This window comes from Xenopus tropicalis, chromosome 7 (genome assembly GCF_000004195.4).
Source record: "Xenopus tropicalis strain Nigerian chromosome 7, UCB_Xtro_10.0, whole genome shotgun sequence".
In the NCBI taxonomy this organism is placed as follows: Eukaryota; Metazoa; Chordata; class Amphibia; order Anura; family Pipidae; genus Xenopus; species Xenopus tropicalis.
The window spans coordinates 106,110,695-106,138,197 of record NC_030683.2 but is presented as its reverse complement, the minus strand read 5'-3'; the positions used below and the strand labels follow the sequence as shown (position 1 = coordinate 106,138,197).

Below are 27,503 nucleotides of genomic sequence, written 5' to 3'. Positions count from 1 at the left end.
ACTAGCCCACATCCCTTGTCTGTATTTTCCCGCCTTTAGCTGTATTTATTGTTTGTTTTGCACTCCATGTTTCAACTTTGAGGAAGGCTGAGGTGTTCAGCCGAAACGTCAGTTCACCATGCAATAAAAATACTTTTTTATTTTTGCACATAAGACCCGAGAGAGCGACTTCTTTATGTTCAACCTTTGTTTCCTATTTTTGAGGATTGCACTCAGGCAAACTTTACCTTCTTTACGTGAGTGCCAGTGGTTTTTATATTTATTATGGGTGCTTTGGAATATATATCTTTATGCCCCTTACATCCCTCATGCCTGTGATAAACTGGTGTGACAAGAGCTGCTGTGCAGTTGGTCTCTTTGCTGGGTATTTCTTTAGGCTTTGGTAAACAAAATCGTGGAATGTTTCACTCCTGGAAAAAGAAATTGTTTATGGATTTAATATAATATCTAATTTCTCAGATGTATGGAAAAGTTAATGCTTCTAAAAGACTGATTATACAATTATCACAGTCATGTGCTCTGAATATCCCATAAGCCTCCTTGTTTAAAGTGACTTGCTTGATGTCACTGTATCCAATCACAGACACACAGAAGCTGTGCAAGAATGCAATAGGAGGTTACTCCCCCTCTTTTAAAGGTTTAGTGGGACCTATTGTTCCTCCGGATTAATTATTAGGGTCCATTTTCCTACAAGCAGAATGTTGCCACCCTCTCTCACTTTCACTTATTTTCCCATTTCCCCACCTCCCTCTCACTCCCTGTTCATGTTTAAATGGAAATAACTCACCATCTGTTCCACATCAATACTGGAGTGGGACCGTAGATGACTTTTTTAATGAACTTCATTTAGTTTGCTGTGTGCTATAGTGTAACAAAACAATATGATGCTGACAAGGTTTTATTTTCAATATTCATTCATTGTTAAATTTACATAAGATGGTACTATTCTATATTACAGAATAGCATATAAACACCCCCTCACCTTCTTTATGTGTTATGGTACATGCCAAGAATTACTGGGGTTTACTTACAGGGATATCCTTCTGCCATTTCAATGACTGTGTTACCCAGTGACCACACATCGTCCTAAAAATTAATATTTGGGTAAAAAAGAAAACTATTAAAGAATAATTCACACAAGGCACATGAAAGAATTTAATTTACAGATCTTTCAGATATTCCTTCTATCTATCCACCCCTCCACTCATTGGGGCACATTTACTAACCCACGAAAGGGCCGAATGCGTCCGATTGCGTTTTTTTCGTAATGATCGGTATTTTGCGATTTTTTTTGGAAAATTATCGCGACTTTTTCGTTACTAATACGATCTGCGCGAAAAAACGCGAGTTTTCCGTAGCCATTACGAATTTTCGTAGCGTTAAAACTTGCGCAAAAAGTTGTGATTTTTCCGTAGCGTTAAAACGTGCGCGAAACGTCGCGCCTTTTAAGTTTTAACGCTACGAAAAAGGCGCAACTTTTCGCGCAAGTTTTAACGCTACGAAAAAATCGCCAGATTTTGCGCAACTTTCGGAATGGCTACGAAAAACTCGCGTTTTTTCGCGCAAATCGTATTGATAACGAAAAAGTCGCGATAATTTCCGAAAAGTCGTAAAGGCGCCGAAAAAATCGCAAAAAATACGAAAAAGTCGCAAAATGTTCGTTTTCCAATCGGAATTTTTCCAATTCGGATTCGAATTCGTGTCTTAGTAAATCAGCCCCATTGTGTTTCTATATGGAATAAGAAATACATTAGGTCACTCTGTACTGATAGAAACATTTGGAGCACATGTGAAGCACTGCGGGTTTCATTTCAAACAAATGGTACCAAATGCCCCAGACTGAGTTGGAAAGCACCATGAAACATCACCTAAAAAGGATTTGGTTTCTAAAACTGGTACTTATATAATAATATTCAATATAGTTGCCATAAAAGCAGGAAAGCACTTCTGGTGCCATATATGTCAGTGTTCCAGCTTCTCCGCTGCTCGTCTCTCCCATAGTGGCAAGGCCAATTTCAACTGAAACTGCATAACATAAGCATGAATTTTCACTTTTTAATGCAACACTATGAAAACACACAAATCTTAATGATAACGTTTATGGGCACTTCATAAAGGAAAACATTAATTCAGGAACTTTGTTTATTGAAGCATTTATATTCTTGTAATACAGAGAGAGATTAAATGGACAGAGAAAATAAGTATAATAAGACTCCTGAGCTAATAAGATATAGATTTGTTAAACAAATATATAGTGAAGTTCATATGTTCATAGGTTCATATGTGACATAACTGTAATACCTCCTTGCAAATATAGGAGATCCATCCCTCTCCTAGTGAGTGATTCTTTTTGTAAAAATGCGGCTACCGTACTACTTTATTTACGCTTTTTTCTCACTTCAAAAACATTACAGTCAATGAGAGTCTTTTTCAGCAATTTTTTTGTCACAGCAGTTTTGCAAAAAATTCACCAATGGTGAAATGCGTAATTTCGCAGTGAATCCATGCCTGACAAAACAATTTGTTTATCGCTAATGTTAATGTTTTTGTTTAGCATTTATAGTTCAAATAAATACACAAATACACACAGAACTATGGGTCCCTCCCCATTATCTTCTAACAACATGCATGTTTGGCTTTCAAAGATTTAACCAATCCCAATAAACACTTCCTTAGCCATAGTCCTTCATTAAGCAATTTCCTCGCATTGGGCTTTTGATGGAATGCCCCATGGAATGGGGCCCTCTCTATAAACAACCCTACTCATTCTAAAGCTAAAGCCGTTTGAAATAAATAGCAGCTCATTCTACAGAGGGTTTCTGAGAGAATTGGTGTTTTGCTTTGACTGTGCCCTACGACCTAGGAAATTAAATCAAACGTTAGTTTACGTTTTTGCTACCTTCAGTGCAAGAATTAACAAATACAATAGATATTTCATTACAACACTAGGCTAAGAGTAAGTTCATTGCAAGCCCTATTCCTTCACTTATATTGAAAGAGGGAGTATACTGATGATTTAAATGTACATTGCTAAAGAGTTTTATTGAGATCTTTCTGCTCAAACCTTATTGGAGACTTTGAGGCTCTCTATAATGTCCACTTGTTCTTTTCCTGAGCTTTGTTGCTGGCAGGTATCAACATCAGATTTCTTAGTATCGCCTAGTTAAGAGGGATACAATTTGTTGTTATATAGAACCCTCTAGCTTACAGAAGAAATAAACCCTTTTAAACACAGTGGGACCAAGGCACAGCTGCCTAAAGAAGCTTCTAAAATGAATTTTCCATGTGTTGTGTTAATAAAATTCTTTGCTAGTTACCTCGCCGGTCTCTTGGGGAGGTTCCTCACATAATTCGATGGTTTCCTGGTAAAGAGAAAATATTAATTTATAAGATCAACCCAGCAGTGAATATGATACAACAAAACTTTGAATTATTGTTTTCAACTACATGACTGCAGTTATCCGCAGCGACCAGTCATATCGCTGCTTTCATTTCTAGTTTGTAGAAAATTGACATAGATTGATATGGAACAGTTGCCAAAAGGTAGGTTTCATGTTACCTTAAAATATTTATTGATATTTTAATTTTTCCTGCTTACCTGGCAAGTTTAGGGTTCTCTATCTAACTACCTCTCATGTCATTGCTTAAAAGAAAGAACTTTGCCAATGAGAGTAATAATGGTAAGAAGCCAATTATTAACAATGTCCCATGGCCAATTAACAACAAATCAACAGAAAGGGAAGCCAATTATATAAGAAGTGAATGATACCAGCTACTCCTGTGCTTACCAAGCAGATTTTATTGTCTTCTCTGGTTAAGAATACAAAGGTGCCATTATTTTAGAGAATGAAAGGCGTATCATCCAACAAGATCTCTACACAGCAAGTTATCACTAAAGGTCAGTGTATGTTTAGTCTTAGAAAAAAGTGCTTTTGAGGAGATAACATTTATATGTATAAATAAATGCACAATCAGTACAGGGTTTTATTCTATTAGGGCTCTGACACACGGGGAGATTAGTTGATTAGAGATTAATTAGAGATTAATCTCCACGAGTTGCCTTCCCCTGCCATCCCACCGGCGAACATGTAAGTTGCCGCGGGCGACTAATCTCCCCGTGTGCCAGAGCCCTTAGGGTTGATAGGGTTGAAAAAGACTCGCAAGTCTTTTTCGGCGATTTCGGGAAATCGCGCCGCCGCTTGTGCCATCCCGCCGGCGACTTACATGTTCGCCGGTGGGATGGCGGGTCATGGCAACTCGTGGAGATAAGTCGCCCGTGACAAGGGAGATTTGTCGCGGGCGACTAATCTCCCTGTGTGCCAGAGCCCTTAATGCAAAGGTGAGGGGGATATCTAGGGCCAGGAGAGGAAAGGTGATTTTATCAGCAACAAAGAAAAGGATTTTAATAATAAAGTCAATGAAAAAGGTATGAAATATATAATTTATAATGGTTGATTCTGTTAAATTTCAATATCAGTACTATATTGAGTACCATAAACATTAATTACACCAGTAGTGTAAAATGGTTTATTACAAAAGAAAATTAGGAAATAGACAAACTGGAATTCATTCATTTAATGAATTCAATTCATTATATATATATATATATAGAGAGAGAGAGATAGCACTGTCATTTTAAAAATAATAGAATCATAATTTATACAAAATATATTGATTTTAATCTTCATTTCACCTTAGTGTGTAAAAAGAGAAACATTTTGTCATTATATGAAATGAACCCTGAAGTGGAGGGGAAGTGGGACACAGTTACTGAAAATATACTGAAAATCATATAAAAAGCAAGATTATCGCTCCCTGTGAACAATGTCCTCTCACTCTAAAGAAACATTACACCTCAATACACAACCTTTGTATGCAATATAGTTCTGCATGAAGGTGCAGGACTCTAAAGTAACACAAATATCAGCGTGTTGCTAATTTCAGTTTCACCACAAGGGGTCCCCACACTCAGGACTGGATCAGATCTGTATCGGCACCTGGGGAGCATTTGTCCGGAATCTCTGGATGCAAGAAGCAGCCCTGCAATCATAATTATGTAGATTCTTGTACCTATAAAGGGAAAGAACAGTGCTTTACTAAACCGATATATAATTTCATATCATTACTGGTATTTCATACCCGAAGCCCTTTTGTAGGGCAGATAAATCTCTTTATTAAATGACTGCAAATGTTTGACCCTTGGAGGAAGTGAAAATGTGTTGCCATAGACCACATGCATGGATTAATGCAGCCCTAATGCAGACCACATGCATGGATTAATGCAGCCCTAATGCAGACCGCATGCATGGATTAATGCAGCCCTAATGCAGACCACATGCATGGATTAATGCAGCCCTAATGCAGACCGTATGCATGGATTAATGCAGCCCTAATGCAGACCACATGCATGGATTAATGCAGACCACATGCTTGGATTAATGGAGACCACATGCATAGATTAATGCAGCCCTTAGCTAGTGACAGAGGGTTACACATTTGGACAAAAAGGTCCAAATCAGCACCCAGTATCTATATGGGTCATTCAGAGTAAGTTAGGCATTGACATGTAGCATTTGAAGTTGACACAAAAGCCCTATGGCACAATTCTAAATATAAATGTGCAGCAAACTTCAGCAGCAATAAGCCACTGTGAACAGGTTCAGACCCAGTGGGATACCAGGAAAAACCCAAGTGGGCCCCAGACTCCTCTGCCCATTGTGGCCACATTATCTAGTTCATTTACACCATTTACAATGGCACCGACTATGAATTTCCTATTGCCCCTTTCTTGCAAATATTTGGTAAATGTGGTTACCATCTATGTTTAGTTCTTTCCACTTATTGCATCTGTGTAGCTTGGGGAGATCAGATATCAGCGACATACACTCTTTAATAAGTGGTAGCGTCTATGTTGTTCATCCATTATTCTGCTCAGTCATAGCTGTGCAACTGCCAGTTGTCTCCCTCAAAGGGAATGGCAAGCATCTTGGTGCTACGGGGGGTTCCAACGTAGTGGCTTCTCCTCATTACTGATAAGCAATTACCTACAACCAGGGATGGAATGTGGCACACTCAGTTCTTTACTTGCTGCACTCTGTAAGACATCACAGAAGAGGATACTCCATCTGAGAGACAAGAATAACCTTGTATGATAACTGTCACAATTATCAGGCATTGAATTTCTAATCTTAAGGAGCTACAATTTGCTTTCATGGCCCAGTATATATTTACTTTGTATTAAAGGGGATCTGAAGGCAAAACATAAAATCCCTTTTTTCAGGTTCCCTACTTACCCCTAACCCTAAAGAAACCTATCTCCAATATACTTTCATTAAATAATCTGTAGCTTTTTTTTAATAAAAAAATAGATAGGGTTGCTTGCCCCCTTGTTTGGAAAAAAAATACCGGATTACCTATATGTTTATCTTCCTGCCCTATTAATAACATTTCCAATTAACAAACAGCACTTTTATCAGTGTTTATACTAGTAATTCTATGGCACTGGCAGTGCCACCTTCCTACATCCAAACCAGTGGCTTAACTAGATGTTACTGGGCCCCACAGTAAATTCAATGTAAGGCCCTAAAACATTGGTAAGTTGACCTATTCTGCCAATATATATTGAAATTGCTCATTAATTAGGGTCTTACTGGGCCCCCTATGCTTCTGAGTCTCCTGCAACTGCAAGGTCTGCTTCCTCTGTAGTGATGCCCCTGATCCAAACCATCCAGCAGTGAGTGCTGTGCAATTCTCAACACTTAGCAAGCAAATAGCTGCCATACCGGCAACTGAGTATTTTTACAAATAGAAGTGGCAGGATCAGCTGTATATGTACCTCTTAGTGCTCATAGCAAAAAGTCACCTGATTTTTCAAAGTGAAAACTGCAGATATATGTGGATGTGGCAGTTGAATTTCTCAGGCATTTTCTTCTATCTGTATATTTCCCCATAGAGATTGTAATATAACAGTAATACAGAGAGCAATGCAACCACCAATATCTGTCACATAAACAATTCATTGTTCAGATTATTTCATTTTAAAGAAAAACACCTTTAAAAAAAGGACAGCACGTTATACTGTAGATCCTATACAATATATCTGTGTTGTGATAAACTAATAACTGAAGCTCAACTCTAACTCTCAGCCATATAATTGGTGCACAGCTTCTCCAGCTCATGAAGAAACGTTTGTGCAGTAAGTTGGGCTGGGGAATAATAAGTGCAGCCGGACCAGAACAACCAGGGATGTGATTGTCACAAAGTCTGGGTGTCTAACAAGCTCACCATCCTCCTCTGATGAAGCACCCAATGGTGCAAAACACATTAGGAGGCACTGGGATGCACCTGTTTGTCATTTGGTATAGTATGTTTGCTTTTTTTGAATTGTTTTGTTAAAATTTGAGCCAATAAATGGTTGTTTGTGTCACTGATTAAAATAAAAGAAAGTGTACAGAGCACCCAAATATCGCTGGATAAAAATCACTGTTTATTCAATCCATTTAAAAATGGACTATAAAAAGCATCTATTTATTTTGGGCTTTATACAGCTTTTGAGAAAGTGGCATGACGCTACGAAACGCGTCAAGCTTATGGTCCAATATACACTTGCATAGTTTGTTTTTAAATGGATTGAATAAACTGTGATTTTTATTCAGCGATGTTTGGGTTCTCCTTACACTTTCTTTTTTGGATTGGTGGACTGATATACTGTCGGGGTATCGGCAGTACGTGCAGCACATACAGAGCTGTGACCGTGAATAACTATTATTTCCTATGTGTCACAAGCTCAGCAGGGGAGAGAGTAATGTGCCAAACATGAACTAAACACTATATATCCTCACTGCACCCACGGGATTGGAGGGAAAGTGATACCAGCGGTGCAGCCCATTGGGTTACACGCCTGGGGTGCAGTGACTGTATGTGGTATGTGTAGAGGAAGCAGGCCCCACGGTTTGGGCCTCTCTGTCCCCCAGCCACCGCCACGACTGCGGGGTCTGCTTCCTCTATAGTTTTGCCTCTGCTTTCATCAAAGCTGCTTCTGTTCAGTTACATTAATTTGCCTAACATTTAAGGTTTACTGATTTTTTTATGGATATTGCAGACTGCCAAGTGCCAAGTGCAAAAGAACATAAAGGTCTATCTTTAGATCCTTTTCCTAAATGTAATTCACATGTATAATAAAATACAAAAATCCAGAGGAATAAGCAGTCTGTTCTCCCAAAATCAATTAAGCCAATGAAGTTGACTCTCCCTCCAAGGGGTTCTTCACCTTTAAATAAACTTTTAGTATGATGTAGACAATAATATTCTGAGACAATTTGCTATTGGTTTTCATTTTTTATTCTTTGTGTTTTTTCCAGTTAATTAGCTTTTTGTTCATCAGCTCTCCAGTTTAGAAATTCAGCAACTATCTGGTTGCTAGGGTCTTTTTACCTTAGCAACCAGGCAGTGGATTTAATTAGAGACTGAAATATGAATAGGAGAGAGACTGAAATATGAATAGAAGAGACTAAATAGAAAGATAAGTAATAAAAAGTTACAATAATAATAAAATTGTAAGATCACAGAGCAATAGTTTTTTGGCTGCTGGGGTCAGTGACCCCCGTTCGAATGCTGGAAAGATGTAGAAGAGGAAGAAATAATTTGAAAACTGTACAAAATGAAGACTAATTGCAAAGTTACTAGAAAAAGGACATTCTATAACATACTGCATATGTGAAGCACCCATTTTAGGCAAACAAGCTGCCTGTATGAATCTGCATCCCATAGTCCCTTGGCAGGACTCACTCACTGCATTTCACCTCCCGTGATCATGTGGATTTTGGAGTCAGACAAGCTGTTACCCACAGTGGGGTAAGTAATAAAGCCACTTCATCAGAATGAACTTAAGCAGTTTAAGCAGTGCAAGCAAAACATGTATATAATGAGTCAGTACACATTCCGTTTGTCTAATGAGAGCATATATAGTTATACTGTAGTATACTCCCTGTTTAACATGAGAATAATTAATAGCGCTAGTCTGAACAGTAAAGTCACATTCCACTTCCTGTTCATAGAAACAACCAAGCAGCATACTGAGAAGCCCTCTGAATAAACAAACCCCTTCCTTCCTTATTATGCAGAGGTTTCTCACTGGCCTGCTAATTTTTTTTTTTTTTTGTTCATATGGACAGAAGGTAGACTACGACTTTACTTATAATTTCAGATTTTGCCCTTTAGTTTCTACCTAGTCTTCAACTTGCTGCTTTGCAGTCACCTCAATGTATATAGAATATACCATGGCCACGAAATATGGACTTTGGGAGGCCCATCAGAATGCAGTTTTAACCATGACTTAACAAATTCTGTTTTTACACAAAAGAAAAAAAAAAAGCAATAAAAGCAGAACACAGAACACCAATGGGAAGTTAGAAGGCTTTTAATGTGGTCAAATTACATTAAACAGAAACATAAATTCTAGTTCTCAGGTCTGGCTCGTTGGCAAGAGGAGAATCCGATGCACAGGTTCATGATTTATTTAGGTTAAGAAAAAAACAGCATTCACCTTCAAACCCAGGTTAAAAAAAACATAATTATTGAATACAATATTTTTAGTTTTGTAAAGTTCTGCTTGCGTGTAGCCTTTAGCAGGATGGGAACCCAGTCAATTAGTACAGACAGCAACAGGATGGATTCTCAGGAAGAACAAAATAATAGTAATATCACTATTATCACAGATCTGTGTATAGGTTACAGCTATAGGATCCATTATTCAGAAACCTGGTGTCCAGAAAGGATCAAAATAAAGGAAGGCCCTCTCCCATAGAGTCAATTTTCAGCATATCATTTTTATTGTTTATTAAGATTTCACCTTTCTCTGTAATAATAAAACAGTGCCTTGTACTATGCCACATAAATCTCTACTGATGATAAAAACAATCCTATTGTGTGTCCTTTTCATTTTGAATATTTTTCAATTGACTAATGTGATCCAAAAAGCGAAAGAACACTTTATTTAAAAAAAACCTTAGGTCCCAAGCAATCCAGATTCCTGTATTACAAGTTGTATGTTCCATTATTATGTTCTATTTATGTTTTTTTTTTTTAAATAAGATGCTGAACTGGACACCTCTGTAATGAAGAGGCCTGTAGCCATACTGTGTTTTCCTATGCAGCCAAATGACAGAGGCAGCCATATGCAACAGAAGCTCTTGCTGTCCCTATATCTCCATGTCTGTCCCCTCTCCCATGATTTTTTTACATATACCTGGTGTACATTGCAAAGCTTACAGTAGAATGGTTACCACATGAAACTGCATGTTATTCCTATGTCTGCTAAGCACATCATGTAGCAGGCATGGCACAAGGTGACCCTGTTGGCACCATTCTTATACAGATCAAAGACCCAGTGACCAAGGTTCCCTACAAAATGTATTTTGAAGGGATGAAAGCTATGCAGTAGCCCCATACCTTTACAGACCCTTAAATATATTAACAAAATGATAGCAAAGCACATTGCCATTCGGATGAAAGCCAGCATACTTTATACAGGTATGTAACCCATTATCCAGAAACCCATTGTCCAGAAAGCTCTAAATAACAGGAAGGCCATTTTCCATAGACTTAATTTTAATCAAGCAATTCATACTTTAATAAATGATTTTCTTTTTTCTTTATAATAATCAAACAATAACTTGTACTTGAGCCCAACTAAGATATAACTTTTGGAAGTTTATTTAATATTTAAATGTTTAAGAAGACTTAAGGCATGGAGATCCAAATTACAGAAAGGCCCCAGGTCCTGAGCATTCTGGATAACAGGTCCCATGCCTGTATCAACAACTACACCATCTGTATAAATATATATATATGTGTGCGTGTTTGTGAGAATGATATAGAGATGCAGAAACACATACACACATTATATATATTTCTGCCAGTGGTGTAACTAGTGTGCACTGGACCTTCGGAGGAGCCCGGGGCACAGAGATACTTCCAGGGCAACTCCCTGCCCCCACCCTCCCAGCTAGACTTCTGCCCCTCGCTGGCATCTTCTGTTCATCTGTGTCTTCCTTCCCTGCTCACAATTAGGAGAGTGACTGGAGAGGAGGGAGTTTTTTTACTGCCATAGGGAAGGCAAATTTTGCGGGTGGGCTGGGGTACAAGGGGGTACCCCAGCCCACCGGCAGCCACAAAGTCTGCTTCTTCTATCGTTACGCCACTGATTTCTACAAACATATTTTTTCTTCTACTTTTGTAGGAAGAACAATTGGCCTTTCAAGATGATACCAAATGCTCATTTACTGGGAAGCAATAAAGCAAAGGCCTTGTGGGATTTACAGTACTTGCCACAAAAATGAAAAACAGTTAGCACTACAGATTGGTCACGTGAGCAAAAAGTTATATACAAGTCCATTTTCAAGCAGCCAATCACACTGGGCCTTCCTCTGCCATCAGCACCAGCTTTCCTTGGACTTATCGTCCAAACAACCCACCCAATGGCCTCTGTATTGCCTACTCTGCAATGGGACAAGCTACATGAGAGGGTCACATCAGGCAACTAAAGACAACAATACAGTATGGCTGTAGCCTTAAACAGTTAATCCTTATATGCAATGTCTGGGGGCAAGACAGACCTGGAAAAACAAGATTATATAACACTCACCTATTTTAAATCCTTCATAGTTTAGAGTGTATGGAAGCAAGCAAGTCATTAAAGTCCTGGACATTGTGGTTTGAAAACATGTCCCAAATATATATATGTATCTATGTTTTTTTTTATAACAAAATCTAATCTAGGTGTATAGTTTGAATTCACACAACTACATGTGTACCTATCTATAGATATATATATATGTCTGACATTCCAAACATCTTTTAATAAGATTGAAAACACACAGTTAAAAAACATTTCTCTGGGACAGAAAATAAACTCCTTTTGCTGCCAGGCAGAAGCCAACACAGTGGTGCCCCTCTGGCAGTAAAAAGCTAAGAAGCATTTATTAGCCCTTTAAAGGTTAGAACGGCCTACCAGAATCGGCAGATACCCAAAGAGTTAAAAGCATTTTTTTTTTGTTATTTATATTCTTCTTTTTTTTTTTTTTTTATAAAAAGAGATAGGAAGGAAGAAAAAGCTTTTATAATTGCAGAAGGTAACAAAGTCTGGTGCCATTTCTATCTACAGAACATCATGTGACCTATGGGCCATATTACATGAAAAATCGTTGTCACGTTACATGGAGAAGAAACTTAAGGAGATTTAACAGTGATTTGTGGTTGGTTTCTACTAAGGGACACATGCGCTGTGAATATTTCCTTGCGTGGACAGAGGAAGGGAGGGTTTTGTCATACCTAGGAAAATTATGTTTTTTTTTTATCACTAAAGTGGTTCCTAAAGTATGGGGCCGGCCAACCAGCAGGGTCTGAGCAGTGGTAGAAGGTGTAACAACCACCAACCGCCCGTGCCCTCTGGGGGCAGTTCTTAGACCTATAGAAAAAAACAGATCCCATGGTCTGGGCTCCCCCTGTCCCCTAGGCTTTCCCCCGTGACCAATGGATCTGCTTTCTCTATAGTTACGCCACTGGAGAAAGCCAATATGTTTCCTAAATGCACATGAAAACCCACCTTAAATGTCAGTTTAGTTGTGGGGTGAACATTATATCCTATGTATTCTGGGAACTACGACTGAAAAATGTTTTTGCTATATCTGGATTGTTGTTAGGAACAAAGGGGTGGCCCTGATTAAAGTTGGACCTCCATGGGAGGGAGGTCAGAAGTCTGACAGCATCTGCTATAGCATGAAGGTGGTAGGATCTTCACAAATATGCTGTTTTTTTGTCTTATAAAGAATTGATAACAGTGGGAAAGTCCACACAAGGCTGTGAAATCTCCCACTATCTGCCATGAGTCGCCTCCCATTGACTTCCATGGGTGGGTTTGGGGAATGACCTTGGGCAGGGGAACTTGCTATGCTTTTAACCTGATGTCAACAAAAAGTACAGTATTGAATAACCCCAGGATATATTAGATCATAACCCACTTTAACAGTAGGCAGAGCCTATGGCTTGATATCATTAATAGTATTTTGTATGCAGATATTGTGCGATATTGTACCCCAATAGTACACAATGCAATGTCAATTCTTTATGTCACCACTTTTCAGTATCGAAATATTTGACCCCCAGCCTAACAGACTCCACGTTGACCTGCATTAGTTGGTACAGGTTGATTCTCTTCCATGTCTACATCAGATCGAGCCATTGATAGCAGATTACATATGGTTCCAAATCAGAACTATCCTCTCAAACAGCTTTCTGTTCCTGTTATGTAAAACATGGGAAGCACAGCGCTCATCATGTCAAATATACCGACTGTAAAAATCACCAAACCTCTATTCCGCTAATCATGGTTCCCCAGGAAACAGTTGCTTATGTTTCTATATCCTGCATGGAGCTCTGGGTGGAACCACAAGGTGAAGCCCTGGCTCAGAGAAGCATTGTGGCTGCACCATACATATCGAAAAAAGCTGTAAGCTAGGTTTATTAATAGACAACATCAAACTGGCATGGAACAGGAATACCAAAATATACAACAATTGTCTTGATATAAAATAAAACAGACAGGCCGGATAATGTGGAGGCACAATGTACCTTTAGCAGATAACAATGCTTAGAAACAAGTTGCCCTTTTAAAGAGCAGCTTTTGGCAATCATTCTCATGAGGATTTTCCTGAGCTTTGCGGTTCTCTTAAATATCAACCTCCTTTTTGGCACAAGCACAGAGACAAAAGAAAATGGCACGTACACACAAGGACACTGAGGCTGAAGACATTGTGAATGTTAAGAAGTGGAGGATATTATAATACACAATTAAGTATACAAATAAGCCCCTGAACTAAATAGGAGCAACCTATTTCTAATAATTATGGTTTATGCCTATAGAAGTCTCTCTGGAATGATCTAGAATGGTGCTGTCAAACTGATGGTACCCATGGTTTTTAGAGACTCCTTTCCATAACATCTTCATCATTTTGATATGATCCAGGCCATGAATAGTGTTAGAAACAAGCTACGAGGAAGAAGTTGCACACTACAGATCTATGACAGACCATGGATTGGTGCCAACCTGGGCAAATGTTTGCCCCACTCCTGTAACCCAATAAGATGAGATGTTGCTTTTATTATTAGACCTGTCATGCTAACTGCTGATTGGATGGTATGGGCTACTAAATGTGGCTACAAATTTGCTCCATAGTTATACACCAGATTTCTTACTTAAAGGTGATAGGTGCCCTTTAAGGTCTCCAACATTTTCCAAGCAGCTTAATCTGATGAAATGTGAGGGCTGGGCCCCTGGTGTGGTTAAATATAACCCTTTGGCTACCCTTGATATAGATTTTAGTTAATGGCTGGGTTTAATGGCATTTGGTGCAGCAATATGAACCCTCACCTTCTCAAAAATACAAAACAATGGCTTTTATAACCTTAGCTTTAAAGCGCTTAGGCTTTTACCGCAGTGAAAACAATAAATAGTAATGGCACACTGGTCAATTTCAGGTGCTTTGCCTGCAGTGTTTTCTGTAGCCCCCTGTGCCATTTCCTTTAGAGTCTCTTTTGAGCTTTATGAAATAGACAGAAATATACTAAATTGATCATTTCAGAACCATAGCCTCGTTACACACTGCCACAGATGGCAAAGAATATCTGTGCACTCATACAGGTACAGGGTAATATTTAGGTTTACACAAGGGAGTGCAAATTGTTGCTTTACGTTTGGCGCCTTTATATTTACCTAAATATTATGCAATTTCAGTTCAGCATTCATTTCAGCAATACATTTTGGGTACTTGGACACTGTAAATATCTTAAACCAACTCTCATACTGGTTACACTACACAAGGCGTTCATAAAATCCTTACAATTATGGCCAAATATTATTATTATTGACCAATGTCTGGAACCCCCTTCCCCAGTTATCAGTTTGGCCAATCAATATGTGGTGTTTTTTTGTATTTGCAGCATGATTCAATATCAGGATGATCAATTACTCATGTCAGTGTGGCTGCTCTTTGCTGGTTTGCTTAAGTCACACTGCCACCAGACCAGTGTAATAAGATCATCCTTATAGGTGGTCAAACGTAATCATTTCCAAATAAATGGCATGTGGGTTAACCTGGCATTTGCCCAATGTCTACTCCCTAGGGGGCCCTTTCATAGCAAATCATAAAACAATGATGAGACAGTGTATTATATGAATAGCAGACCATCCAAACATCAGTGGAACTGTAGTAAATTAATATGTTTAAAAAAAGGTGGGAAAGCAGCTTTCCTTCTAATGTTGTTCTTGCTGGTGTCAGAATATGAAAACTCATTGTTTCTGTGGATGTTAGATTCTCATTTGCCCCATACAGAAAAGGGCATTTCTGACCTTCCCCTAAGAGCTGTTCCACCTGACATTTTGTTTCTAAAAGGTCATGCTGCTCTGTAATGTCTCAGTGATATAAATGTTGAACAAAAATACAAACAATAGCTTGATAGTTTGTGTATGTACATGCAAATGACAGGGGGGGGGGGGGTGAGTATATATTTCTACAACTTAAACAATTAACAATGGAGAACTGGGAAGCAAAAAAACATGTTTTTGGACAAGTAATGGTGAAAATATGCTAAGAAAACATTGAGAAACTAGCAGAAACACCAACAAGCAAAGAACTCCCCCTCACATAGGGGACATTTTGAAAGGAAAAAAGACTCATACAAAGCAGCACTTATAGCGTCCATGTAAAACACGGCAAATTAGCTTCAAAACCTATAATAAACCATTTCTATACTGTAACTTGAGAACAACAATATGGCTCCCATCTTTTGGATTAAAACTGAGGTATGTCATTTATGGCAAACAGGACATAGATGAGTATTCCAGCTACGATTCAATTGGCAACTCAGTTCAGATCAAGTGGAATCATACGGCTCAGACAGATTCAGGTCACATATATCCAAGATTCCTAGTGAATACAGGTTTAGGTGGATAGATTATTTAATTTTAATAAAGAGGCAATACAATACTTTTTAATACACTTATCCATGTAAATTCCCATTGTCCAAGGACATGAAGAATGCTCTTCGGTTCAGAGGGTTTTGAAATTTTAAAATAGAGGGAAGGGCAGCTTTCTGCACAAATTCCCTTGCACATATGCGTTTCAGGTAAAAACTGAAGTACTTAAGTTGCCTAAAATAATAATTGAATATACTATGTTGGCACGGTATTGATAAAGAGCCACTATAATCTTCACCTATTGTTTTAGTGTTTTTGTTTTGAAGGTTCTGGCAAGGTGCAATCACAATCACAATGTCAATTGCTCTTTAAGCTGTAGTGCTATAGGGTGATCAGTGTAGTGCTTCTTACCCTAAGATAAAGGAGGCATTTAGTGACCCTCAAATTTGATAAAAACACTTAGCAACTGTCCTAAGAGAAGAAAAAAAAGTTCGTCTGAAACCACATCAGCATGAAAAACAGTGATCAGTGCCAAAATAGATGCCACAGTATTAGAAGAAAATAAAAAATATCTTCAGCCTGTTACAAAAATGTACATTCCCATGATATTCCATAACACCAAAAAATAAGCAGTAGGGTCTGAATGGTTTGGTGGAGGAGGGTAAAAAAAGAGAGGAACACACTTATCTGTCTGTGTTTTCATGCTACACAGCAGTTTTCATGTTTCAGTGGTCAAAGAGTTTTGATTGTTCAACAAATCAGCCATGACGAAGTAGTCGGGTGTTATGTTGGTTGCTTTATTTGTTAAGGGATCAGTCCAAGTTCTCCATCAAGTTAAGATTTTAGCAGCAAGACATCTGCAAGTAGGACTGGCAGTTGAGAAAAAGTCAGAAAGAATGGCTCTGTCGGTATTATAAACTGTGTTCCTAAAGAATACTTGTATATAGGCAATGTTTGGGGGGTTCCTGGAACTCAGGACAGCCTGGTCTGTTGACATCTCGATCACTATTATGGCAAAGGAAAATGTTTCAGTCACGACAGGTCTATACATTGGCAGCTGACAGAGTACATCAAATCTGGGAGTACTACTTTAATTAAAAAGACTGCCCAACGGCAAATATTTATCGAAAAGGTTAAGGCCATTTGTGATGGAAAGAGCTTCAAGGAAGTGGGTGGTGGGCAGGCTTCTCAGATCAGCTTTCTGGCTATATCATTGAGAGCGTGGAGTTAAAAGCTCATCTGAAATAGCGTCAGGTCATTGAATAAGAAAAAATAAACGAAATAGAAATTGATGAGGAAGTGATAGATTTCACACCAGACGTAACTGGGAAATTTCACTCTCAACAACCAAATGGCTTCTGTTTTTGAAACGATAATGAGACTAAAAGAAATGAAAAAAAAATTCTTATATTCCAAAGGAAATCGTTCTGAAAGAACAAGTCTTTCTGCTTTACGATCGGCAAACTCCTGGCAAGGCAGTCTTTTCATCAACTATTAGATAAGGGAAGCAACAGTGGGTACAATTCCTTCTCTGAGCTCACTCTCATGTTTCTGTAAAGTTTATTCGATGGTTATCCAGTTGGAATACGAACAAGACAGTTTTGGCATCTATTAAACCAAAGGTATTGTTCTTTTTTTTTTTTTTTTATTTCTCATTCAAGACAATAGTTAAGTTAAAAAACTCTATGTGTAAAGGTTTTATGGCATTTTTATGTCCATCCAAAATGCATTATATCACTTTTTTTTTTTCGTACAGAAACAGAGTTAAAAAAGTGTGCAACTTTTCTTTAAGTTGGAGTCAGTTCTTGACGTTACCCTGATTAGAGCACACAAGGGTCACTTGTTTCCAGTTTGGCTCGGTAATCTTCTCGCCGGCTGAAGTTGGCCAAACACCTCAACAACTTTCACTGATTGTTTTGTTTCCTTCAGCCCACTCTTCCATGGAACTGAACCATCACGAGGTGCTACCAACCCAGTATAAAAACCAGGAAGCCAGCGCTATGTTTCCTGTTTCCAGCCTGCTTGTCTCTGTCTTTAAGATATCATCATCTTTGACATCAGTTGGTGCCAAGAACTGAATCGTGAACTTGGCGGTGGAGGCAGTTGGATTATTTAAAAAAAGTGAATGAAACATTAAAACATTGTCCTGACGAGGACTCAAAAATGATATTGTCTTCTGCCTGTACTCTTGGTTTTCATGATAGCTATTAGACATAAAGCAATGAGAAAAAGCAGGAAACTACAGTACAAAAACCAACTGCCTCTTTTTCTAAGGAGGGAAAAAAAAGAAAGAGCCAAAATAAGTGTTTAAACAGTGACCTCGTTCTTGCTCCCCGTGCGCAGATGCTGACTTGGGAGGTGCCCAGGGATGAACTGAAGTTGCTCAATGGTGTTTTGGCGCTTGGCAGCAAAGGCTTGTCGCCTGTTGGCTGTGTGGTTGCCCATGTCCCAAGTGGTCTTGGGTGAGTTGGAAGATGTAGGATGGGAGTTCATCTTTATCATGTGGTGACGGTCAAGCATTGGGGTGCTGGCACAGACATTGGTGTGGGACAGAGCTTTCTGGTGGACCAATCGCATTTCTTGGAATGGTGATGGGCCACGGCGGTGCATCCTTTCAGGAGAGAGCAGGTGTTCCTGGGAATGCAATACCTCCCGAGAAAGAAGGCGTTCTTGGGAGACAAGGCGGTCTCTAGGTATGGTGTAATCATAATGAACAGGGTAGTGATTGTCCGAGAGAATATGCTCCTGAGACATTACTCGTCTTGGTGCTTGAGATTTTTCCAGATAGCCATCATGATCGTAGTTCATTTTCATGACATGAAGAGGGAGCGTACCACGTGTTAACTCGGCCAGGTGTTTCCTTTTCAGGTAGAAATCATCCATATCTTTTTCCGCTTCACATATAAGGGAAACACGAAATAATACAATAATCAATATATAGTCATTGTTCATGAATCCTATTACTCTTATACTTCTTTTGCCTATATTTATACTGTATATCTATAGAACTACTAACTATAAAATACTATGATACTCTGGTATTACTGTTGGTTTATTTGCTGCTGAAATTAATGATTATTCAGTCAATATCATTTTCTATAGCACTGCTCCAATCAGCTCAGCTAGTGTGACAGAGGGATATCGGTTTCAGCCTGGACGTGCCCTTACCGAGTCTCTTGAGGGAAGAGTATCTGCTGATGTCAGACTTGATGGCGGCCTCGTAGGATGGTGGCAAATGCGAGAGGTTGTGGAAAGAACGGGAAAAAGACAAGGTGTTGTACTTTGTGGAAGAAGTTGGAAGCTGTATATTGTTCATTCTGTAGTCTAGGGAGAGAGAACCAAGCACTTATAAAAAATAAGGGAAGGAAAAGTTATTTGTAAATGTAAATTCCATTGGATTAAACATTTGTCAGTCACTGTTTGTACTGCGGGTTCTGACTCACTGAAATAATGCAGCGGCTTTTCTCTAGCCAAGACTCCATTTCCCATAGTGCCTTGCATGCTTATTCATAGTTGGCTTCCGCTCCATTGTTTCATGAGTCAGAATTAGCAGACAGGAAATGACAATAAGCTGCATCCAATAGAAACTGCATTTACATTTGAATGTTCCAGAGATTTATATTATATTCATTAGGCAAAATTACATTACTTTACAGCCCCTTTAATGATAGTTACATAGTTACGTTGGGTTGAAAAAAAGACCAAAGTCCATCAAGTTGAACCCCTCCAAGTGAGCCCCCAGTGCACATATATAGACTTATACCAACCAATCTATACACTCACATATATAAACTACATACACCAACATCAATACTAACTGTAGATATTAGTATCACAATAGCTTTGGATATTCTGATTGTTCAAAAACTCATCCAGTCCCCTATTAAAGGCATTAACAGAATCTGCCATTACCCCATCACTAGGAAGGGCATTCCCCAACCTCACTGCCCTCACCGTGAGGAACCCCCTACGCTGCTTAAAATGGAAGCTCCATTCCTCTAATCTAAGGGGGGGGCCCTGGTGCTCTGATTGTTTCTATGGGAAAAATAACCCCCCCTTTCTGCCTATAATCCCCATAATATACTTGTACAGAGTAATCATGTCCCCTTGCAAGCGCCTCTTTTTTCAGAACCCCAACTCTGACAGTCTAACCTCATAGTTTAACCCTTCCATCCCCTTTACCAGTTTAGTTGCAGTCTCTGTACACTCTCCAGCTCATTAATATTTCTCTTAAGGACTGGAGCCCAAAACTGCACTGCATACTCAAGGTGAGGCCTTACCAGGGACCTATAAAGAGGCAAAATTATGTTTCTATCCCTTGAGTCAATGCCTTTTTTTATGCAAGATATAATGATAATGAAAATAAGGCACTGATATGTGTTCATTTGTAAAAATACAGGCAGCAACTGCTTGTTGGCTTGAAAATGATGAACACTTTTTGAGGGATCAGCTGAAATATATTTCTATTCTTTTTTTTTAAAATGTTACTATAGCCTACAGGTCTCTCTACCTGTACCTTTAGAACAGGTCCATTTAGGTAAATAACTTTTACAGTGGCCAACATAGGCTACAGGTTTCTTTATGGACATAAGAAGGTTCAGTATGGATACATGTACAAGCAGCAGTTTCTAGGTAGTCAATGTGTTATTCAGACACTTGGGATTTAGATGTTATAGCAGAACGGAAATACAGAAGCTATTCATTTTGTGCATCAATACGTTTAAAGATCCTTTCTGATAAGGAATTGTGCAGGACTGTGTTAATCTTGTAAATCAATGCTTCTTAAGTGGAATGTAATCCCGTCACTGAAGTCATTCTAAATGGGGTCTTTGACCTTGAGAGACAAAATCATGGTCCCCGGTGGTTGATAACTGACCCATATGTGATAGCTAATGACAAGGAAATATTCTCATTCAGTCTACATGTCTCCTCTCTCTCTCTAGCAACTTTAAGGAAATATTCCAAACCACAGTTACCACTGGATTATTGTCCACCATTATTTTTACAGGTTTTTCCATTAAGCTTCACATCAGGCCCAGACTGGGATTCAAAATAGACCCTGGAATTCCAAGTACACAGAGGCCCAAACAGTCCCAACCAGCCCAATAAATAGTGACTGTCTATGGCATCTTACAGCAGCCCCTCTGGCATTTGCCAGAATCCACAGTTAAACAACAAAGTACTGCAGATATGAAAGCCTTTAATAAAACAGCAGAGTTTATTGCATGAAGAAGTCTATGCAGCTTTAAAAGCTTATGCACCTCAATGCTTCAAATGTTGATCCAAAAAGAGGATTTATAGCTCCCGTATATTACATGATATGTGATTCAATAACAAATCCCCCGTATAGTCCTGTAAAACATTTATTTTATATTGATTACAGGTAACACACTTACCCAGGGTAGCTGAATGCTTTGGGCTGTTGACAGTGAGGATGAAATTATGATGCATGTTATCTGTAAGGACAACAGAGAATGTTATATGCATACAGAATGGAACTGTTCCAGTGGCACACAATACTATTATTCCTTGAGCATAGCCAGAAGCCCTGTAGTGCAGTGCAGCCTGACCAGCACCCTAACCAATACACAAGTACAATGAGAGGACTTTCTCTGCAGAGCAAGAGAACATCTATGGGCTCCACAGAGTACTGTGTATGACAAAAAAACCACTGAATTTACAAATAATAAGCAGTGAACAACTGTAACTGTGAAGAAAACCTTTCACTTGTCCACTAGGTGTCACTGTTGTATATTAAAAGCACCAAATTGGACCAGTTCTAATGAGAAAGCTGCAGAACGTGCCTTACCTGTTGAGACTGTTCATTTACTGTATCTCAGTTTCCTACCTAGACAGGTCTTGTTATTACAGCTATTACAGCTGAAAAGGGAAGCAAATCTTTACTGTCAAATTAGGACAATAATTTTAGCATAGGGAAAATATGGAAAGCTGATAAAATGGTAAAAGCTGGTAAACTGATCAAAAGCTGATATTTGTGGATAAAAAAATGTAAGTACTTAAAGCATTGCTGAGCAAGGGGCTTCATTGCCTTCTGTATTGATCAGTATTTTTATGTATTTGTATGTTTCATGTATACGCTCTTATACAGTCCAATATATGGGTGCTTTATAAATATGTGATGATGATAATAAAAATAATAAGTGATTGGACTGATTTTCCTTCTTAGCTACTGTATTACACCATGCAGCAGTCTGTCTTTTATTATACTATGTGGTTATAAGCTGAGCAGAGCCTCGGGGGTCATAGTTGAATAAAAAAATGCTTTCTCTTTCAGGAAGGGTGTTTCTATCAATTCTAGTGATGGAGACAAAGACTAAATCACATGCAACTGGCATGATGTTTCCTATGTGGCTCTGGTAAATAGACATGTTTCATGCAGGTCCTAATTAATAATTAAAGCACATCATTGAAGGGATATATTTCTTATCTGGGATTGGCTATGCATGGTCTCTGGAATTAGTTATCCCAGTGCTTTATCTTCTATCATCTGTGGTATATGTGGGGCTGTGTAACATATATAGGCACCCCCCCCCCCTCCCGGTAAAACAGCTCTGATAGCGTGTGGCTGATTAGCAGTCACTTCAGATGCCTGATGCAGACTCTCCTCACCTCCCTGCAGCCACTTAGTATGTACCTGAATGGACTGTTAATCAGCCATGCAGCATCTACATGTCTGGCTCTAAAGGAATAAGGCAGCATCCCGCTAGCAGAATTTCATTTGTCAGATCCAAACAAGTCATGGCTAAAAGCCTAACAGTGGTGGTCCAAAGCAATAATAAACACCACAGGCTCTAAAAGCTGTAATAGCACAAATGTAACTGACTTGAAGAGCCAGTTTTCCTGCACCCACTAGGGATGGAGAGGTAACTGTAACAAATAATACAATCTAATGTCAAATTGCACAGGAGCCAGTAAAGACAAACTATACCCCCCAACAATGTAGGTTTCTATAAAATATATCACATAAAATAGCCTATTTGTAAAACCCTGCTTCATCTAAATTAACCATTTTAATAAAAAATTATTTTTTTAGTGGTGTGTGCCATTGGGCAATCCTAAATAGAAAATTGCCATTTTAAGTACTAAGGGCCGCCCCCTGGGATCATACGATTCAGGGTTGTGCAGGAGCTGCCTGCGTCCCATAAAGTTCATGTCCCAACCAAATGCCATCCCCCTTGTATTCTGCACCGGCAGGAAGCTGTAAGCACAGGCACAACGTTTTGTTTTTTTGCACTTTTCCCATATATTGTAAATGAGCCCTTGATGTATATTTATTAGAAATCATTAAAGGAAAAATCCCCTGACACAGACCCCACTGATCTTACTGCTTTATATTTATTGTTAGAGGCCGGTAATTTAAACATGAAACACAACATGCAGGGAGAGAAGGCTATGCTGAATAATGGCAGCGATATATCATAAATAATAGGTTCCTTATTATTCTTCCAACCAGCAAAATGCCTACGAAAAATAGAATTCATTTCAGTACTTGTGAATGTGGTGCTGATTAAGCACTCGTTTTCATTCTAATTAACATGGAAATTCATGCACAGTTCTGTCAGCCGAAGCCATAGGAATTGCATTCACATCCAAAAATAATTAGAGCAGTTTTAAGCAATGATATTAAAGAGAGTTGTCATAGATTCCGAGGTGCCATGAAGCAAAGCCATGGCACTTCTACCATTTGATTTGTGCTAATTTATTTGCCCTTGGCAAGCAGATGGGGAGAATCGTTCCATACTTGAAAGAAAAGGGGAGGGGGTAAATGAAAAAAAAAAGGCAAAAGAAAATAGTTGAAGCAAAATGTAGCGAAATAAGTGATGCATTGTGGGTCAGGGATTGGTTGCCACAGTAACCTATTAGCTGATACTGAGTCTTTTGGTGATCGTTTAATGTAAATATAGAAAAGAAAACGAGGATGAGGAAGATCTGAACTGATGATGAACACATTAATCTCTGTAGGTTGAGTTTAAAGCCTCTGTGCATAACATGGGAACATGGGGATAATTCACTCACTCAGCTCTGAACCCATTTCCCTAAGGTGACATTATGCTAAATGTGGTTCTACTATATTGTCACTTTAGGGGAATACCCAGAATGTGCACCCTAGGCTTGTAGCTTTGGGGGGGGGGGGGGGGGTTAGGCATAGGTTACAGGTGAAAAGGACCAAGGAGGATACTACAAACATCCATCAAGAAGGGCAGCACTGTTTGCAATCAACTGAAATAGCAATGGTTTCCTCATCAAGTGAATGGAATTGCTCCAGTGAATTATAAAGGGCAATTTAACAACTGGTCCAGACTTTGCTACAAGTCGAGCAATGCTGGGTTACACTGTAAGATATGTTTGGCAACATTGCTAAACCACTGAATCTCTGTGTCCACCAATGCACTGGGTGCAATTGGGATGGTCTGATCATTTTGCCTCTGGACTGAATAGCGAATCACAATGTGGGACAAACAGAGGCGTTTCTGGGATGGCTGCGGCCTGAGCTAGGAGCCTTGCTGCCCCCCACTCACCTGCTCCGTCCTTAACTCTTTGGCTTCAAATCAGGTCAAAGAGGCCCATTATTGCACTCTCTGCACTAGAACAGCCAAAAACAGAAATTCAAAGTAATGAGCAAATCTGCGAAAAATTCAGGAAATGTGGCTACCGCGTGACTTTTTTTGACACTCACAACTTTTTTTGCCGTGACCGCAGCTTTTTTGACGAAACCGAAACTTTTTGACGTGACTGCAAATTCTTTCCTCACTCGGTTGTTTTGCAAAGAAGTTTGCCAATAGTGAAATGCAAAATTTCCCGACAAATCCATGCCTGGCAAAAAAATTCTCTAATCAATACTATTAAAGTTACCAGAGAGGGCTTTTTCCTATCCCTGGCAATTGGTCGCTCACTGCCGACTGAGGCAAGTTTTTCACCTAAGCCTAGGGAGACCCACTAAGAAACAACTCCATCAATGTGCCAATGTGCTTATTTCATTAAGTTTTCTAACCTGCCCAGTAGTTAGCAGGGAGATTTTTGTCAGATATTGGTGGCACAGGCTGTTGTAAGTGCCCCTTTATGTGAGCCAATAACCTGCCAAATCAGTATGGAGGGGCAGGGTCAGCAGCCTTTACCAGCCCCTGTATGACCATATTAAGCCATAGCATAAATTTGCTTAAAATCAGCAGACACTACTACATGCTGGATGTTATGGAGTATTAGGAATATTAGAACTAGAGCAAATGTTGTGTTGATATACATTGGATGGAGCTGGCTATGAACAACATTTAAGGTGAAATTTGTGGAGAACGCTTAATTTGTTTTTATATGTTGTATATATAATATATCAAATAAGAAGACACAGTCCAGTGTAGGAGTATGTCCTCCGTGTATGCAAGGGTTCCCTCCAGATTCTTCAGTTTCCTCCAAAAATATAAGGACATACTTACCTAAATGAAGGTTGGTTAACTATTGATCACTAAAGAAATTGACATTTTTTAGGTGTGTACATTGGACTTGTAGGGTAGTAGGGTACCCTCTAAAATGTATCCCTGATTTTACAGTTATACCTTGGCTTAATATTGTAAACACACGCCTGACATGTATTACACGTATGACGAAAAGTTAATATGCTTATAGCATTCCCATGACAAAATACATTAATAAGAAAGCCATTTTAGCCTATATAGTCATTTAATCCTTGACCGAGGAAACTGGCAAGCAGGGTGCCAATTAGCATCAGCCAGAATGGGTAAAAACATTATTCATTTGCATTTTTATCATTGTTCTTTTCCTTCACTAGATAGACTGGGGATCCGTGTTAATTAGAAAAATTAAATGTTTCCCCTCGGGTCCTAGAACAGAGAATCGGAGATGTTCACTGCTTGTAATTACATTGCCTGTAAGGGTGTTAACTCTTCAAGCAGATAAATGTATTGTAAAGTATAGGACTGGTGTGCAGTCTGTTTGGACTGCTTCCCTCTCCATAGTGTTCTACATCTAGGCTCAGACTGGCAATCTGTGGGTTCTGGCAAATGCCAGAGGGGCTGCTGTAAGATGCCATAGACAGTCACTATTTATTGGGCTGGTGGGGGGCTGTTTGGCCTCTGTGTACTTGAAATGCCAGGGCCTATTTTGAATCCCAGGCCAGCCCTGACCATATCTGTAGGCTACATGTCTTCGTTTAACATGAAATGCAATATTTATTAAAAGACATGCCAGTGGATGACCTGCAGTATAAGAAAGCGAGAACACTGTACTATGCTCTTTACCCCTGCCTGTTGGGCATTGGGTGTATTGATATTTTTTTTTTTTTTATAAATAGACCTCCAGGGTCAAAGCAATAGACTTCCAGGGTCAAAGCACAGGTCTAGGAGGGTTATGTGTGGCTATCAGAATCCTTTCCCTCTTGATACCTGGCCCCGCAATGGGCGCATTTATTGTTGCAGGCCCACTTGTTTATCCTTAACACTTATAAGTTTTTGAGCTGGAGGGTTGAAGGACAAATGGATCCCCCTAACCTTGTGATGAAGAGAGACCTTCGTCTCCTATGGGCCTTTTGGTTAGGGAGGTTGGGGGTAAAGGGGCCTGCCCTGGTCTTCGGACAAAGGTAGGTTCAAAGGATCACTTTAGGATCTTCAGCCTTTTCGCCAGGTGACCCTGAAGATTTTTGGACTTAGCCTTTTTGAAGTCATTTCACCCTTGAGGCACTTTTGCACATGGGTGATGGAGCACACTTTGGCTTCAATAGAATAAAAAAATATACAAGAAGGCTAGGAGGCACCGTATATGGCTCCTTAGGCAGAAGGAAAGTCCATGAAATATCTCTCATTCCTGTGCAATGTCCACTGGTGCACAAAAAATATGCCATGCAACGCTCAAGTTCTTCTCCCAGTGCTTCTGCACCAGCCCACTATTCTATGCAAGCTAGCCAGCATGGACACAATCAAATGGCACTTACTGCCCGAGTGAAGACTTTAGTGACCCATTGCTTTATAAGCCACATTGTTCCCATAACTCATTGCTCCTTACTACATTTGTTTTTGTTACAACAACAGAGCTCATTCTCTCTCTCTCTCTCTCTCTAGCTGTGTTTAGCTCTCCTCCCTGCACAGTAACATCTGATGGAACGTGCTTCTTATTAACACCCATGACAGATTTCTCATTTTGTGTCTGTATGCGAAACATCGCACCTGCTGCTTGATCCGCAGCGCAGAAAAGCAGAGACTGTTCTCCTTTCATGGCAGAGTCACACAAACAAGCGTTTACAAATGCTTCTTGCTCTGCTGCTGTGTACAAGAACGCCAGATCTTTCAACGGCAACTGAGCTGCACTGTGTCATATCCACTAAAGGAATGGATCTGACAGTCAGAGTAGTGCTAGTAACAAGAATTAATATTGCTGGGTGAAATTAGACTATCTGCAATTGAATGGCTTGCCAGGGCATGGAAATTGAAATCAAGACCCAGTGTATAATTATTCTAGAGTGAATGAAGTATTGGCTGTATGCTAAATACTGTGACGAATG

At 39.3% G+C, this 27,503-nt stretch overlaps 1 protein-coding gene across 1 annotated transcript in view; it reads right to left on the bottom strand.

The window, feature by feature from the left end:
- Positions 1-9,402: 9,402 nt before the first annotated feature.
- Positions 9,403-27,503, bottom strand: part of shisa7 (shisa family member 7) — an 84,636-nt gene continuing 66,535 nt past the window's right edge. The window contains exons 4-6 of the mRNA XM_002939964.4: positions 21,370-21,429; positions 19,142-19,297; positions 9,403-18,867 (exon numbers count right to left, since the gene is read on the bottom strand). Coding sequence (XP_002940010.1) covers positions 18,281-18,867; positions 19,142-19,297; positions 21,370-21,429 — 803 coding nt within the window. The 3' untranslated portion in view covers positions 9,403-18,280. The remainder of the gene's footprint in view (positions 18,868-19,141; positions 19,298-21,369; positions 21,430-27,503) is intronic.